This window comes from Brassica napus, chromosome C7 (genome assembly GCF_020379485.1).
Source record: "Brassica napus cultivar Da-Ae chromosome C7, Da-Ae, whole genome shotgun sequence".
Lineage (NCBI taxonomy): Eukaryota > Viridiplantae > Streptophyta > Magnoliopsida > Brassicales > Brassicaceae > Brassica > Brassica napus.
Genome location: NC_063450.1, coordinates 9355829 through 9372279, shown reverse-complemented (window position 1 = coordinate 9372279; position 16451 = coordinate 9355829). Strand labels below are relative to the sequence as shown.

The following is a 16451-nucleotide window of genomic DNA, read 5'->3' as shown; positions in this document are numbered from 1 at the left end:
TTTTATCTTCTTCACATTCCTATATCTTTCAGATTGGCCTAATGGAGACTGAAATGATGGAGATTTGATGCAGAGTACGTGTCCTTCATGGGAGACTCGCCACAAATAGTAAGGGGACAGAGCACAGAAACCAGGTCTGGTAAAATTAAAGCTATCGCCAGCATATACATCTTCTAGCTAGGAAAAAATTGGGAAAATATAAAATTAAAGTCTAGAAACAGATTCCTCTTTTAGATCCAGACTCTTTGCTTTGCTTTACTTTATTTTCTACTAATTCTAATTATCGTATCTGAATATGCAGGAGACGATGACACGCTACATTTAGATGCTTCTGTGAACAAGTTTTCCAGCAGAGTATGGATGACGACATGAGGCAAGCTATGAACAAAAAAAAAGTTAATTGGTTCTAGCTAGAATGTGATTGTGTGTTTTGTCAAGTTATAGACAAGGAAAAACAAAAAAAAAATTAGGTTGGATTTGTTTGGTTAGATATGTTTAATCAATCAAATCTGATTGCAGCAGCTGATCTCAAAACATATAGAAGTTAAAAAGGACTCAATAAAGATCACTGGAATTGCTCTAAGTTTTGGGTGAGACATCGTGAGAAGTTTAATGAGCTTAAACTATTCTTTTGCAAGGATTAGCTTTTGTTTGGTCTTTTTTACATGAACAGATATGATAATGTGTCCCATTGGTCTCTTAAATTCACACGGATTTGTAATGGTATTTCTTTTCAGGTGATATTCATGGACAGTACTCGGGTCTGTTGAGGCTGTTTGAATACAGAGGCTTCCCTCCTACAGCTAACTGCTTATTCTTAGGAGATTACGTGGACCGAAGGTAGCAGAGTTTGGAGACGGTCTGTCTTCTACTTTTCTACAAAATCAAATACCCGAGAACCTTTTATTTCTGAGAGGAAACCACGAATGAGCTTCCATCAAGAGAATCTACAGATTCTACAATGGATTCGACCCTAGATTCAGTGTGAGACTCTGAAAAGTGTTTACAGATTCTTTTGAGTGCCTCATGTAGCTGCTGCAATAGCCATAAGATATTATGCATGCATTCCTTTCTCCTGATTTGACAACCGTGGAACAGATTACAAACATTAAGCGACCTACTGACGTTCCAGACTCTGGTCAGCTCTGTGGTTTGCTTTGATCTGATCAAGCAAAGATGTCAAAGCTGGTGAATGAACCACCGTGGTGACTTCGACAATGCTGGTGCAATGATAAGTGTTGGTGAGGGTACTCTTTCCAAATTCTTAAGCATGTGGATCGGAGGCCCTGGTTCTTATGATCAAAAGAGGTACTTCAATTACCTTCTTGATTCGATCTTTTAGATTCGCAGGTTGCAGTAGTCTTTCATCTAAAATAACGTAGCAAGCAACCTCATAGAAAAGCTGTTGTATATCAATTCTAAAATTGTGTAGAGTATGACACCAGCTCTCACTATTTGCGTACACAATGCTTAAGAATTGTGATGACAAGAAGATCAAGAAGATTTGTGATGTAAATTCAGATCCTTCATGAACTACTGAAAATGTGAACGGAGAAGTACCTGAAACGAACAGCTCATCGCTGCGGTTGCCAGTGGTAGTTGTACTCTCAACTATTTGTTTTGAACATTTTAACATTCTAATATTGCTCATTTGTAGACTAAAAGTTCGTTTGGCATATACAGGTAACTAGCCATGAGTCGAGCCTTGTGGCTAGATGTCGAAGAGTATATTCTCATGCTCATAATTATCATATCAATTCTATCTCAAATAACAGGTAATTTATTCATATACCCTTTAGATATATACTCCCATTGTACATGTTTTGCTCCTAATAATCGTTATATTAAAATCAGTGACGGCGAAACATTTATTTCTGCTGATGATTTGCGAAGAAATCTTTGGAATCTGGAAATTACCAATCAAAGTTTCAACATTGTTAATGTCAAGCCAGAGAAAATGGAAGATCTATCTGGTAAGCCATGGTTTACTGTTCGTTCTGTCCATCAAGCAACTGAATCGTGTGTATCTATTACTTCATTCTTTGTTGCAGAGGTTATTACATCAGCAGTTCTAAAGGCTCAATTCGCCTGATTGATCTGCGCCAATCAGCTTTATGTGATTCACATTCCAAATTATAAGTTTTTCTTAGACTGGCAATTCTGAAGAGTTATCTAGCAGCAAAGGCTTTGACATTGCTTTTGTTTCTGTAAGGTTTGAGGAACCAGAAGCAGCTGGTTCTAAATCGTTCTTCACTGAGATCATTGTTTCAGTGTCAGACATCAAACTTGCTAAAGAAGGAAGATATCTACTTAGCCATGACTATATGACACTTAAGGTCCATATGCCCTTAAAGCTATCAATGTATGCTTTCAGATTCTTCTAAACTCAAGGTTTTGTGTTTTTGCAAATCAGTTATGGGACATTAACATGGATTCAGGTCCGGTAGCGACTTTCTAGGTTCATGAACATCTGAAACCGAAGGTAAGTTTCCTATGCTTTCGAGAGAGATGCATTTAACGAGTTGGGGCGTAGCTGATTGGTACTCCTTTTTCCCATTGGCTATATTCAGCTCTATGATTTATATGAAAATGATTCCATCTTTGACAAGTTCGAGTGTTGTATAAGTGGCGATGGATTGCGAGCAGCTACAGGTTCCTACATATATGCCCTGAAAAAGCAGAGCATATTTTATGTTATTAGACTATGATTCCATGTATAAGTGTTCCCTCTCTGTGTATAGCAATCTGTTCCGTGTGTTTGGTGTTTCCCCGGGAAGTACTGAGACTGCAACCTTAGAAGCAAGCAGAAATCCAATGAGGTAAGCTTGCTGTGCTCAAACTTCTCTTTCTTCGCTGTTTTGATGTATTGGATTTTTGTTGCTGTGGTTTATCATAGGAGACAGGTTCCAGTTCCCTCGAGTCCATATCTAAAGAGTAGGACACGAAAGTAATGAGCAGATTGTCGATTGTATATATATTAATACAACTCAAGATGTCTACACCGCGCACATCTTCGTATTTTTTTAAGATTTGATTGATCAAAAAAGAAACTGGCTTTGTTTGTCTGCTAAAACTTTTGAACTTGATGTTCTGTGTTCACTTACATAAGAATTCTTTCATTTTGCAATACGCAGTTTGAACCTCTCGGGGAAAGAAAACGAAATTGGCAAACATGAAACCAGACAAGAGAATTATGACGGTACTTGAGACTTTGTCATTTTAGGCCTTGCAAGGATGCTTAAAATGCATTTTACATGTTATACCATATCTTTATGAACACTCACTAATTTTTTTCTCAAAACTTTGTGTTTTAATGATTTTCTCTGACTCATATTGGACAGTAAAAAGTCTGCAAAGTTTTATTTTTCAATCAACTGAATGACTCAGGTCATGTACAACCTTTATTACTGTATGACTGTATCAAACACCCATACTCAGGCATCTTCGGTCATGACAGAGTAAAACCCCAAAGGAATGATTCAGCAGAACTAACTGTTAATAAATGTAAGTTAATTCATTGACTGGTTGAACTTAACCAATATGCTTTCAAAGAGGTCAGTGGTTACATTTGAAACTGTTGAACTCTGAGAGTGAGTGGAAACTAAATGTGTCACTAGCTTCCTAAATTTAAGGTTAACCAGGCAGGAGCCTATAATATGCAATGTGTAGTAATTTTTTGAGTCCTCTCCCTAATTTAAACTTAGCCACTCTATTTGTCCTTTCTTTTCACAAAAACCACATCAAAAATGTATTAATATAAAAAACTGTATTTCATTGTGTAATAACCCGTCCGTAGGGCGGGCCAAATCCTAGTATTACATATAAATTTGAATAACATATGTCAGAGTACCTAACTTAACATATAAATTGGGTTGGTTTAAATATTTGGATAGAGAATTAATAATTATTTAAGTATTTTTGGAGTTTTGAGTATATTTTAACTATTTTAGATATTTACGTTTGATTATTTGTATATATTTTCAAGTATTTAAACAAACTTAAAAGTATCATATATATTCTGGATGTTTTTATATAAATTAAATCTAAAAATAATTAATATATATAAGTATAGAAATCTATTTTGGATACCAAAAATACTTCTGTTTGGATCGGATTAGGTTTCACTTCTTCAAATACCAAAATTTTGAATAATTCGGATATTTAATCAATTTCGGTTCGGATTTAGTACTATTTATTCAGATTGTGATCGGTTCGGTTCTTCGAATTCGAATTTTTTTGTCTAACCTTAAATAGTGATATAAAAAATAAATAGCATCATATTTTTTTAAAAATACATCCGCACGGGCACGCAGGTCAAAATGTAAATATAGATTGTAATTGGTGGATCTGGAAATGTCAGAGTTCCACATAACACCAGAGATTCTCGATTTTCACCGAATGCGCCAATATAGCCTCGGCACGTAGTAAACACTCCAGCTAATATTGCAAAACTTTTACCATCAGCACTATCTAGGGGAAGAAACACAACTTTCTTGCAATAACTCTCAAGTCCTCGTATCCATTGGAGTTCAAAAATTTTATATATGTATATGTGTAATTATGGAATCCATTATTTTACGCAAAACCCATTAGAGATGCTCTGAGGTCTACAATTTTATGGAGCTTACAATTAAATTTTTTTTTTTTTGTATTTTTATTAAAGTATTAATATATTAGAATAAAAGATTTTAAGTAAGAAAAATAAGCATATTAATTATGTAACATATTGATATATGAAAATATATGTTTCAAATGGTTATTTTAAAAAGAAAAATATGTACTATATTAGATAAAATTTTGTATAATTATTTAATATATGTTATGATATTTTTTCTTTTTTAGTTTTGTACGAGGTGCCGGGCATGATTAGCCGTTTAGAAAAGATGTCAACTATTCTTAACTGGATGGGAAGAGAAGATATTTGTCACCTGACACGTATAACAAAAAAAATATCTAGATACATGTACAGTAATTGTTGTGATATGAATCATATGATTGTGCCCATTTGCACTAAACAAGGCAGGAAAAGGAACACGTCATTTTTTCACTTAAAATAAGATTTGAATTTAATAAAAAGAATTCGGATATAATTGTGGCTCGTTGATGATATACAAAATACGAGGTTTCTTTTTAACACCTTGTTGTAGAAGTGGATTGGAGATATTCTTAGCCGTCTTCTTCTTCTTCTTCCTCTTCCTCGTTTCCATTTGATTGTTTTTTTTTTTCTTTAAGAAGAAGACACTGATAAATTGTAGTTAAGACTATTACATTTCTTCAGAAAGAGAGGGAATAAATCGAGCTTTCATCTTTTTATATTCGTTCTTTGGACAGTGTCTCTCCACGTATTCTGGTCTCTGGTAATAATCTCAACCTCAGATCTCTAAATGATAAAATCTGCTCATCGCTTGCATAAATTGTATGTTCTCTAAGTGAAAACTTATGCAAATTGCTCGTCTTTTTATGTTGGAGAATTGATTGAAAGACAAATGTGTTGATATTAAGTGTAATAATCCACGAAATACGAATCAAAGTTTATATATTTGGGTGAAATCTTGAAACTTGTTCTTAAGAGTTTTAGAACTGAGAAAGAAACTGTAATTTACTTACAGGTCACAGGTGGTTTGGTCAGAACTTTTGGAGAAGATCTCTGTTTGGTACAATGTCTGAACATGGTAATATGGTTATGGAGGAAAAAAGAATGAGGAAGGCTTCTTCAGTCCAAGGTCATGAATCTGCTTGGTTAGGTGGTTGGAGTCAGTTAGGTAATGAAGTGAAGTTTCATGATCAGTCCAAGGACTTGATAAAGCCTGAAGATAAAATACCTGACCAAGAGGTCTTGCCGTTTCCTATGTTCAAGGTTTCTCAGAAGAGAGATGTTGGTTCAAGCTCGAAAGCTGTGGTGGCTAATAGGATGCCTTGGATGAATGCGCTAGGAGAGAAAGAGAAGCTCAGTTCTTCCAGTAACCGTCTTGATTTCCCGATTCAAGAACAGACTACACAAAACCTTCTAGAGTTGATAAGACCAGTGAGGCTTTACGCAACGGTTGATACGGTTCAACGAGTTTCTGGTGAGATCAACTTACCAGAGGAAGATGGTCACCAGCTACTGAAGGGCTCCATGAAACTGAAAGGGAAGATTTTTGGTGGGTATCTTGATCTGTTTCCTGATGTAGATCACCAACATAGAGGTGGAGTAAGGCTGCAGTCTCTAGAAAGCTCAAAGGACACCGAAGAAGATGGGCTGAGACAAAATGAATCATCTGCAGAGACTGATATCCTGGAAATGGATAAACTTCAGACAATACATCTTTCCGGTATATTGAAAGTCTTTTCATTAGCTGCTTTTCTTTCTCTATTCTCATATGTGTCTGATTCTCATTCTCCTTGGCAGGCTCCATTTCATCATCGTCAACTAAGGTATATATATATATATTATTCAATCTACTCAAAATCCCATTTTTGGCAGTTGTGGCTATGAAAGATGCAGAGACCTTTATTTATTGGTCTTGAAAATATCTGTAGGGCAAAGGAAGAATAGGCGATTCAGCCATTCCTAGAACTGAAATACCTGACATGAATGAAGAGCCGCCTCTAGTTCTGGATGGAGAGGGTGAAACAAGCAACTCGGCTACTCAAACTATGAACGTGGATCACTTTCTCTCAAGAGACTGCAAACGTGTGCGGTTAGAACCAGAAATGGAACCCAGCAGTAGATGGGTGAAGCGTCTGAAAACAACAGCCGCTGCCTCTGATTCAAGCGGCCAAGGTGAAACCAAGAGCTTGATGAAGAATGAAGCAGCATCTCTGGCCCAAAAAGAGAACAATAATAACCTGTTCCTTGAAATCTTGAAGTCTGGGATCAACAATCTCCAACCAAGAAATCAAGAACCCGTCACTCCAGAAATCAACCAGGGAGGAGAAGGCGTTACGCTTCTGCATCCATGGATCCAGAGGTGGTTCAAGAAGAAAGCTACATCGACAGATCAATTAGAAGGGCAAGAAGTTACCTTTGAGCTAGAGAACCAAAAGGAGTTGGAAAAGAAACAGTATCCGAGTATTGCAGCCATGGCACTCATGGGGAAGGCTTTGAGCGGTTTAAACCCGTATGGTCTTAAAAAGACCGACTCTCTCATGGTCTGGAATGCTCGGGATTTAAGGTAGGAAAAAAAGAAGGTAAAATCATCATCCAGATCTTCCTCTCTATTATTACAACATAGAGACAAGATCTCAGAGACTTTCAGTTTAATTCGAAACATGTAAGAGTTTGACAGGACCTCCTATATCATCTTAGTCTACGTAGGCGTCAGTCTCATTATCTTATTATATTTGTTATTTGTATCATATAACTTCTTGTATATATAGCAGAACAATATTCCCTATTGTCACTGATGCAGCTACTGCCTAGGCAATCAGCATATCGCATTTCAGTTAAGGTTTTGCACTAAGAAAAGCAAGAAACTTAAATGAACCATCAAATCTCGAGAATGTTGATTGAAGGGAAATGGATCAACATCTAAACTTTGTGTTCAAGACTTGAGAAGCACATGGGACAAACGAGAGAAAACAATGAAGGAAAACTTAGTTGTGGGTAGCCCTAGTGTAAAATCTCCTGGCTTGAATGAGTTGAGACCATCCTGATCATTCTTTTAGCCATCAAATCTCTTATCGCTTTCCTAGCATGCAGTGGTGGAGTCAGCCAAAAGATTCACCAAAGACAATATAAAGTTTGTACTTCAAATTATTGGAGGGGTATTAGAAGGGATTTTAACACTTAATCGTAAAACTAGATTTTGACAACCGCACGGATGTTTTTCAAATTGAATTGAAGAAACTGTGAGTTATGTCGATTGTGTATTTCGGTTTTGCACGTTGAAGTAATCAAATTGATATGTCAAATAAGTAACTTGTAATTTGATAATTCTATACAAAGGAGAAAATTTCTACTGTTTTTGTTTGTAGAACATATTCACTTTGTTTTTAACATATGAAGTTTTAGAGAATTCTTTTCACTTCAAATTAGATGACATTTTCAATTTTTAATGCCAGTTTATTCGTTTTTTTCTTTTTATATTCTCTATTTAGCATTTTTATTGGTTGAATTATGATTGGGTGAATAGTTTATGATGTTTTGGGTTAGATAAAATAGATTATTATTTTTTTTTTAATCTGTGTGAACAGATATATATTTCAAAGTAATAAAATGAAAATAGTGTCATCTAGTTGATTGTATATATTAGTACATCTATATTTGTAAGTACATTTGTTTCTCAGAAAAAAATATGCTATATTTTTCTCTATTATATAGATTAAAATTTATATTGTATGTTAAATTATTTTTCATTTTAGATTTAACTTTTGAACAACATTCTAGAGAATGATATTAAATATATATTATTAAATATATTTAAATCTAGTTATATGATTAAAATTGAATTCTATTATATGTTTTAGAATGGTATTAATTTGATAAAACTGTTAATAATATTAAAGAACAATCACATGTTGTGATACTATTTTGACATCATCAAAATAATAACATTAATCATATGTTATGGTTGCATAACATAATATTAAAAATAATATACACGGTCATATGTATATATAATCATATATTATGATTGCATAACATATGAATTATTTTTAATGGTGTGACCTACAAAATAATTATGTGCTGTTAATAATTATTATATTAATAGGTAAAGAAATTTTTTTAATATAAATCAGTTGGTATATTTAATTTATTGGTTTTGAATATATATTTTTGAATTTAGTATATATTAACAGTAAAGAAATTTGAGATTCTCCTTAAAGATAGTATATTTTTGATTTTATTAAGATATTAATAAGATATATTTGTGATTATATTTATTATAAAACTAAATGATATGATAATGTAATATGATGATTTTTCTAAGAAATAGTCCAAAATGAAATATCACACATGAAAGAAGTTATGACTTCTGTTTTAATAGATAAAATATTCAAAAAATCAATGAAAATCAAAATTATTTCAATAATTCATATAAGGCAGCAGCTGCCTTTCTCTACTTCGGCCACAGCTAGCAAGTGATTAATCTGCATAACACACATATATTATCATGGGTTTGATTGGTGACATGTGGTAAGGGTGATTCAGTTTGAGCTAAGATTGTAATTCAAAAATGTTACCTATCATGCATTAAATTTTTTTTTTTTTTTTAGGTTTGATTTAAGATGTGTTGTAGTTTGAGTTAAGCTTGTAATTCAAAAATGTTACCAATCATGCATTAAACTTTGATTTAGACCTTTTATAAAATTGCTAACTCAAAACATAAACCTACATCAACCAAAATCCCATGTTTTAAGAGTTGAGTTACAAATTTAATTGATTTTTCTGTTTTAAAAAAGTGAAAATCGTGAACAAACCTTTTTACAAAAAAAGAAAATCGTGAACAAATATTTAAGTGTCCCCTAAATACTCTACCTAAATTTATGCTAGTCAAAGATTTTATAATCTTTCTTGTTCCTAATTTTTTTAATTATTCAAACGTTTAGCCAATTATACAAAATCTTAAGCGTAAATTATATTTGATAATTCACAAAACATTATATATATATATTGACCTAAGTTAGTGTGGTATCACGTCACTTTCAAAACCCAAAAGCTTAAGTTTTTTTTTCTTTTGTCGTCTTCTTCTTGCTTGCAAAAAATATTTTCATTTTTCACTTGCAAAAAGGTATTTATATCTTCTTCTTCTTTACTTCCAAAAAATATATTTTTATTGTTTTACTTGAAGAAATCAATAAGCTTAAGTTGAGCTTTTCCATCTTTTTTTTTTTTTGATAAAATGTGAAATTTATTGATTTTAGTAAAAATAAGCATTTACAAGATTATGAAAGCCTAAAGATTTACAAGAAAAAAAAAGAGCTAAGGTTATAGCCGTTCGCTGCCAAAAAAAAAAAAAAGAGCTAAGGTTTATATTCTTCCTATGTATTTGCTGTAGCCATGAACCATCTTTGCATCAGCCCAGCAAGCTCATGACCAGATTTGTAGCGCAGCGAAGTGATTATGTTGCGGATTGCCTTGTCGACAGTGCGGATCAGTTGATCGACCGAGCGGAAAACCGTGCGATGTCTTCTTTGGTTTCTCTCCTGCCATATGTGGTATATGGAGGTTTGAAAAACCATTTTCAACAAGATCCGATCGAGTAGTTGCAGGTTGTTTGCGTTCACTATTTGCAGAGAGCTCGTCCTGTCCGGGTCTGTTCTGTTCCCACTGAATCTGCCTGCCAGCTTGTCCCAAGCTGTGTAGGAGTAGGGGCATGCGAAGAAGACATGATCACGCGTTTCATCTCTCTCACCACACAGAACACAGCTCTGCTGTATGCCCCAAGCTCTCATTCTATCACCTGTGGATAATCTATTTCTGACTGCCAACCAGACAATAAATGTGTACCGCGGTACTCCTTGAGTGAACCAGACAGCGTGACTCCAAGGTACCATAGCCTCCTTTTCTCGAATCTGCTCCCAAGTTTTGAGAGAAGAGAACCAGGGCTTGAAGTCATCATCGGAATGCTTCCATAATACCACGTCACTACCTTGCTGAGCATCTGGTATCGGTTCTCTCTGAATGCGTTCATGCAGTGCATGATAGTGTCGCCTTCTATGACCTCTAACATTCCACTGCTCGTGAGAAACTGCCTCACAAACTCTAGCATTACGAGGTATGCCTAGATACTGAGTACCGACAGCGCCAGTGATGTCGATAAGTTTTCCAAGCTGAAACCAATTATCAAACCAAAAGAACGCTGACTTCCCATCCTTAACCTCCATCCGAATGAACTTCCCATCATCAATATTTTCCATCTTCTTCTTCTTTACGTGCAAAACATATTTTCCTTTTTATGTTTATTAATTTTTGTTTATTCTTTTGGATGAACATGTTTAATAATGAAAATATTGATGATGTTGGTGCTGGTGCTGAAGATGGCGGTGGAACTACACAGCGTAAGGTAAATTTTATAATTGATATGTTAAATTTAAAATGATATGAAGTTATTGTATTTTAATTATTTTAATATAACTGTAGAAACAAAAACAAATTATATGGGAAGATGAACATATTGGGATATACTTGGAGCTTCTAGATATTGAGTTGGCTAAAATTAGATACAGACAAAAGTTACCTAAAAAAGTGGGGAGAGAGCGTATTTGTAAAGATTTTTTGGAGAAAACTGGTATAAGTCTTCCTTGGGATTCTTTCAAGAGCAAGTACGATACATTGAGAAATATGTATGGATCGTATAAAAGGCTCAAGAATTTTACCGGAGTTTCAGCAGATGATAATACCGGTTTGAATGAGATGGATTCCGAATGGTGGCCGAATGGTGGGACGACCGCGAAAAAGTACATTAGTGTATAGTTTTATATTTTACAAAAAGTTCTTGTAACAAACCTTGTTACTGACATTTATGTTATATACTTTGTCTTTGAGTTGTGCAGGAAATTCAATATGCAAAAAAGATCCGTGAAAATGGGATCCCCCACATGGAACTTATGAGGCGCATATTTGGACGATTCAAATGGGATCCCCCACGTGAAAATGGGATCTCCCACATGGTAGTAAACCAGAAGCTATTTACTCAACTCATGTCCAAGATGCAAAGTATGCTGAACAAAATGAGAATGAGCAGCTGGATAAGTCTGTTCCAGAAACCCCAGATAATGATGGAGACGATTCAAATATCATTCATACAACTGACGTGCATCACCACTCACAAACCATTTCACTAGACTCTCCTCCAAGGTCACCTATTGGTCCATCAAAGCGGTAAAACAGAAAACAAACACGTGTTGCTCCATACGAAAGTAGTCGAGGTAAAGACGTATGCCTGAGCCGCGAGAAGAACATCCCACGAAGAAGAAAGTCATGAACAACATAAGAGATGAGATTGCAAACATGATTTGGAATGAACATTTGTAATATTTTGCTATTATTTGGTTTTTTAATTTAAAGTTCATGCTAATATTATTATTTCATTTAATTTAACTTATTCTTGATATTAGAATAAATATTATTAGTAGTTATTATAATACTTAGAAAATAATAGATACTGAAAATTATTTTTCAAACGTTTTATACTTATTTAAAATAAATTTTATTTTTATTTTTATTTATTTAAAAAAGCTTAATAAAAAAATTTCTATTTATCTGTTTATGTTACCAGACATAAGTTTTAATAAAAGTTATAAATGATAACTTTTATTTTTACTGCAAAACTTACCACATAAACGTACCGTTTTTCCCATATCCTTTTTCTTCAAGTTACATCGAACTATAAATCTTACCGTAATTCAACTCTAATACTACATGTCACCAGTCGGAGCCATATTACAAATTTTCGATAATGACAGAACCAATACAACATCTGTTTGAAGATCATATGAAATAAGATTTTTTAGTCACAAACAAGAAGAAAATTTCTTACTTAAGATTCAGAACGGTATGAGTTTTAACAAACTGATGCAAAGAGATTAATAATTTATCTAGACACTAATCAAAGTAAAAAACTAAGCACATCATACATATGAGACTAAGACTACATGTAATGGTGTGTTGAAAGAATTAACCCCGTTGAATTTGGGTAAGGAGGAGAGAGACTGTCGACGTGGCGTGATCCCATTGACCGAAGAAAAAGTGGGGCTGATGACTTTTTTTATTGGTTGTGCTTAGTTTTTTTCCTTCTCTTCTACATTATTTGATTCAATTATTGTACATAAAAAATATTTAAAAAACAATTATATCAAAATTTATAATTTTTCACACTCTATAAAAAGATATTTGTTTCATTAGATTTGGACACAGAAAAAAAAATCTTTAGCCTTTCATAAACTCTCGTTTCTATATTTTCTTTCTTCATTGAAAATGAATCCCAACAAAAACCTTTCTAAGAGCATCACCAACCCAAGACCTCGTTTTAAAGGGGAGCAAAACTTCAAAATGAGGATTTGAGGGTTGGTTACTTCAACCATAAATCCTCAAAAAACTCCTTAAAAGTTTATTTATTTGTATTATAGTCATTGATATTAACAAAAGTTACTAATATTTATGACAAAAAATAACTATAAGGACCAAAAAAAATACAAGAAAATACAAAATAACTATAAGGACTACAAGACCCAAAAATTCGGAATCATACAATTGTACGAGCAAGTGTATCTCAGGACCCAAACTGAAGATGATCTGCAAAGAATTTTGCATGTTAGTGAAACGTGAGGGTTCCCGGGGATGATTGGAAGTATTGATTGCATGCATTGGAATGAAAAAAATGTCCTAAAGCGTGGAAAGGACAATATACCCGGGGAGATAAGGGAACTACCACTGTTATTCTTGAAGCGGTCACAACCCATGATCTATAGATCTGGCATGCATTTTTTGGATGTCCAGGCACATTGAACGATAGAAACGTTCTAGATCATTCACTAGTGTTCGATTATGTTGAACAAGGAAATACTCCAAGAGTGAACTTCTTCGTGAACCAACGGCCTTACAATATGATGTACTATCTAGCTGACGGTATCTATCCTTCTTATCCTACTTTCGTCCTAATAAATCATATTAGCGTTTCATAAACACCCGTTTCTATATTTTCCTATCTTCATTGAAAAATGGATTCCAACAAAAATCATTTTAATAATATCTAAAACTTTTCAAACTACTATTTCAACTATCCAAATCTCAACAACTATCCATTTCAAAATCAGTCTCCCAACCAACCCCAAAACATACCAAATTATGGTTTTCCACCAAGTTTCTTCATGCCGTCAGCTATTCCAAAATATCACCCATATTACGGTTCGCCGATGTCATATTCATCTCAACCACCCGCTTATTCTTATACTCCGATGGATAATAAAATTTCTCCGGATGTTGGAACAACTAGATTTTCTGAATTTTCTACACAAATGACTATTGGTGGTATAAGTTGGGTTAATGAAGCCACTCATTGTGTAGACACTTCAATCCAAGCTACCCGAAAAAGCGACAAATGGACCACTGAGCAAAATTTGGTGCTACTAAGTGGATGGATAAAATATGGAACAATCAACGTTGTTGGTAGAAACTAGATGAGCCAATCATTTTGGGGTAAAATTGCTAAGTATTGTAATGAGAATTGCTCATTTAATCCTTCGCGTGGTGGAGTATCGTGCAGGAATCATTACAACTACATGACCCAAAAATTGGGAATCATACAATTGTACGAGCAAGTGTATCTCAGGGCCCAAACTGAAGATGACCTGCAAAGAATTTTGCATGTTAGTGAAATGTGAGGGTTCCCGGGGATGATTGGAAGTATTGATTCCATGCATTGGAATAGAAAAAATGTCCTAAAGCGTGGAAAGGACAATATACTCGGGGAGATAAGAGAACTACCACTGTTATTCTTGAAGCGGTCGCAACCCATGATCTATGGATCTGACATGCTTTTTTTGGATGTCCAGACACATTGAACGATAGAAACGTTCTAGATCATTCACTAGTGTTCGATTATGTTGGACAAGGAAATACTCCAAGAGTGAACTTCTTCGTGAACCAACGGCCTTACAATATGATGTACTATCTACCTGACGGTATCTATCCTTCTTATCCTACTTTCGTCCTAATAAATCATCTTAGCCTTTCATAAACACCAGTTTCTATATTTTCCTATCTTCATTGAAAAATGGCTTCCAATAAAAATCATTTTAATAATATCTAAAACTTTTCAAACTACCCTTTCAACTATCCAAACCTCAACAACTATCCATTTCAAAATCAGTCTCCCAACCAACCCCAAAACATACCAAATTATGGTTTTCCCCCAAGTTTCTTCATGCCGTCAGCTATTCCAAACTATCACCCATATTATGTTTCGCCGATGTCATTTTCATCACAACCACCCGCTTATTCTTATACTCCGATGGATAATGAAATTTCTCCGGATGTTGGAGCAACTAGATTTTCTGAATTTTCTACACAAATGACTGTTAGTGGTATAAGTTGGGTTAATGAAACCACTCATTGTGTAGGCACTTCAACCCATGCTACCCGAAAAAGCGACAAATGGACCATTGAGCAAAATTTGGTGCTACTAAGTGGATGGATAAAATATGGAACAGACAAAGTTGTTGGTAGAAACCAGATGAGCAAATCATTTTGGGGTAAAATTGGTAAGTATTGTAATGAGCATTGCTCATTTGATCCTTCGCGTGGTGGAGTATCGTGCATGAATCATTACAACTACATGACCCAAAAATTGGGAATCATACAATTGTACGAGCAAGTGTATCTCAGGGCCCAAACTGAAGATGAACTGCAAAGAATTTTGCATGTTAGTGAAATGTGAGGGTTCCCGGGGATGATTGGGAGTATTGATTGCATGCATTGGAATGAAAAAAAATGTCCTATAGCGTGGAAAGGACAATATACTCGGGGAGATAAGGGAACTACCACTGTTATTCCAGAAGCGGTCGCAACCCATGATCTATGGATCTTGCATGCTTTTTTTGGATGTCCAGGCATATTGAACGATTAAAACGTTCTAAATCATTCACTAGTGTTCGATTATGTTGTACAAGGAAATACTCCAAGAGTGAACTTCTTCGTGAACCAACGACCTTACAATATGATGCACTATCTAGCTGACGGTACTCCTTGAGTGAACTAGACAGCGTGACTCCAAGGTACCATAGCCTCCTTTTCTCGAATCTGCTCCCAAGTTTTGAGAGAAGAGAACCAGGGCTTGAAGTCATCATCGGAATGCTTCCATAATACCACGTCACTGCCTTGCTGAGCATCTGGTATCGGTTCTCTCTGAATGCGTTCATGCAGTGCATGATAGTGTCGCCTTCTATGATCTCTAACATTCCACTGCTCGTGAGAAACTGCCTCACAAACTCTAGCATTACGAGGTATGCCTAGATACTGAGTACCGACAGCGCCGGTGATGTCGATAAGTTTTCCAAGCTGAAACCAATTATCAAACCAAAAGAACGCTGACTTCCCATCCTTAACCTCCATCCGAATGAACTTCCCATCATCAATATTTTCCATCTTCTTCTTCTTTACGTGCAAAACATATTTTCCTTTTTATGTTTATTAATTTTTGTTTATTCTTTTGGATGAACATGTCTAATAATGAAAATATTGATGATGTTGGTGATGGTGCTGAAGATGGCGGTGGAACTACACAGCGTAAGGTAAATTTTATAATTGATATGTTAAATTTAAAATGATATGAAGTTATTGTATTTTAATTATTTTAATATAACTGTAGAAACAAAAACAAATTATATGGGAAGATGAACATATTGGGATATACTTGGAGCTTCTAGATATTGAGTTGGCTAAAATTAGATACAGACAAAAGTTACCTAAAAAACTGGGGAGAGAGCGTATTTGTAAAGATTTTTTGGAGAAAACTGGTATAAGT

At 34.7% G+C, this 16451-nt stretch overlaps 3 protein-coding genes and 1 pseudogene across 4 annotated transcripts; 2 read left to right on the top strand and 2 right to left on the bottom strand.

Annotated features, from left to right (window-relative positions):
• The first annotated feature begins 1192 nt into the window (after positions 1–1192).
• Positions 1193–3374, top strand: LOC111198169 (annotated as a pseudogene).
• A 1718-nt stretch (positions 3375–5092) lies between these two features.
• LOC106410776 (F-box protein At2g16365) lies at positions 5093–7379 on the top strand. Of its 2 annotated transcripts, none has more exons than XM_013851377.2 (4): positions 5093–5357; positions 5610–6314; positions 6392–6417; positions 6523–7379. In XM_013851377.2, exons 2-4 carry the CDS (start codon positions 5660–5662, stop codon positions 7159–7161), a joined length of 1320 nt encoding a protein of 439 aa, XP_013706831.1. In that variant the 5' UTR covers positions 5093–5357; positions 5610–5659; the 3' UTR covers positions 7162–7379. The 2 variants fall into 2 exon arrangements, with proteins under 2 accessions (XP_013706831.1, XP_013706832.1); XM_013851378.3 differs by having other exon boundaries at positions 5114–5357; positions 5617–6314.
• Positions 7380–9966: 2587 nt separating this feature from the next.
• On the bottom strand, positions 9967–10845 carry LOC125590398. Its single transcript, XM_048763957.1, has one exon. The coding sequence runs from the start codon at positions 10843–10845 to the stop codon at positions 9967–9969; it is 879 nt and encodes a 292-aa protein (XP_048619914.1).
• A 4837-nt stretch (positions 10846–15682) lies between these two features.
• Positions 15683–16072, bottom strand: LOC106407871. Its single transcript, XM_013848722.2, has one exon. The coding sequence runs from the start codon at positions 16070–16072 to the stop codon at positions 15683–15685; it is 390 nt and encodes a 129-aa protein (XP_013704176.2).
• Between the last annotated feature and the right edge of the window lie 379 nt (positions 16073–16451).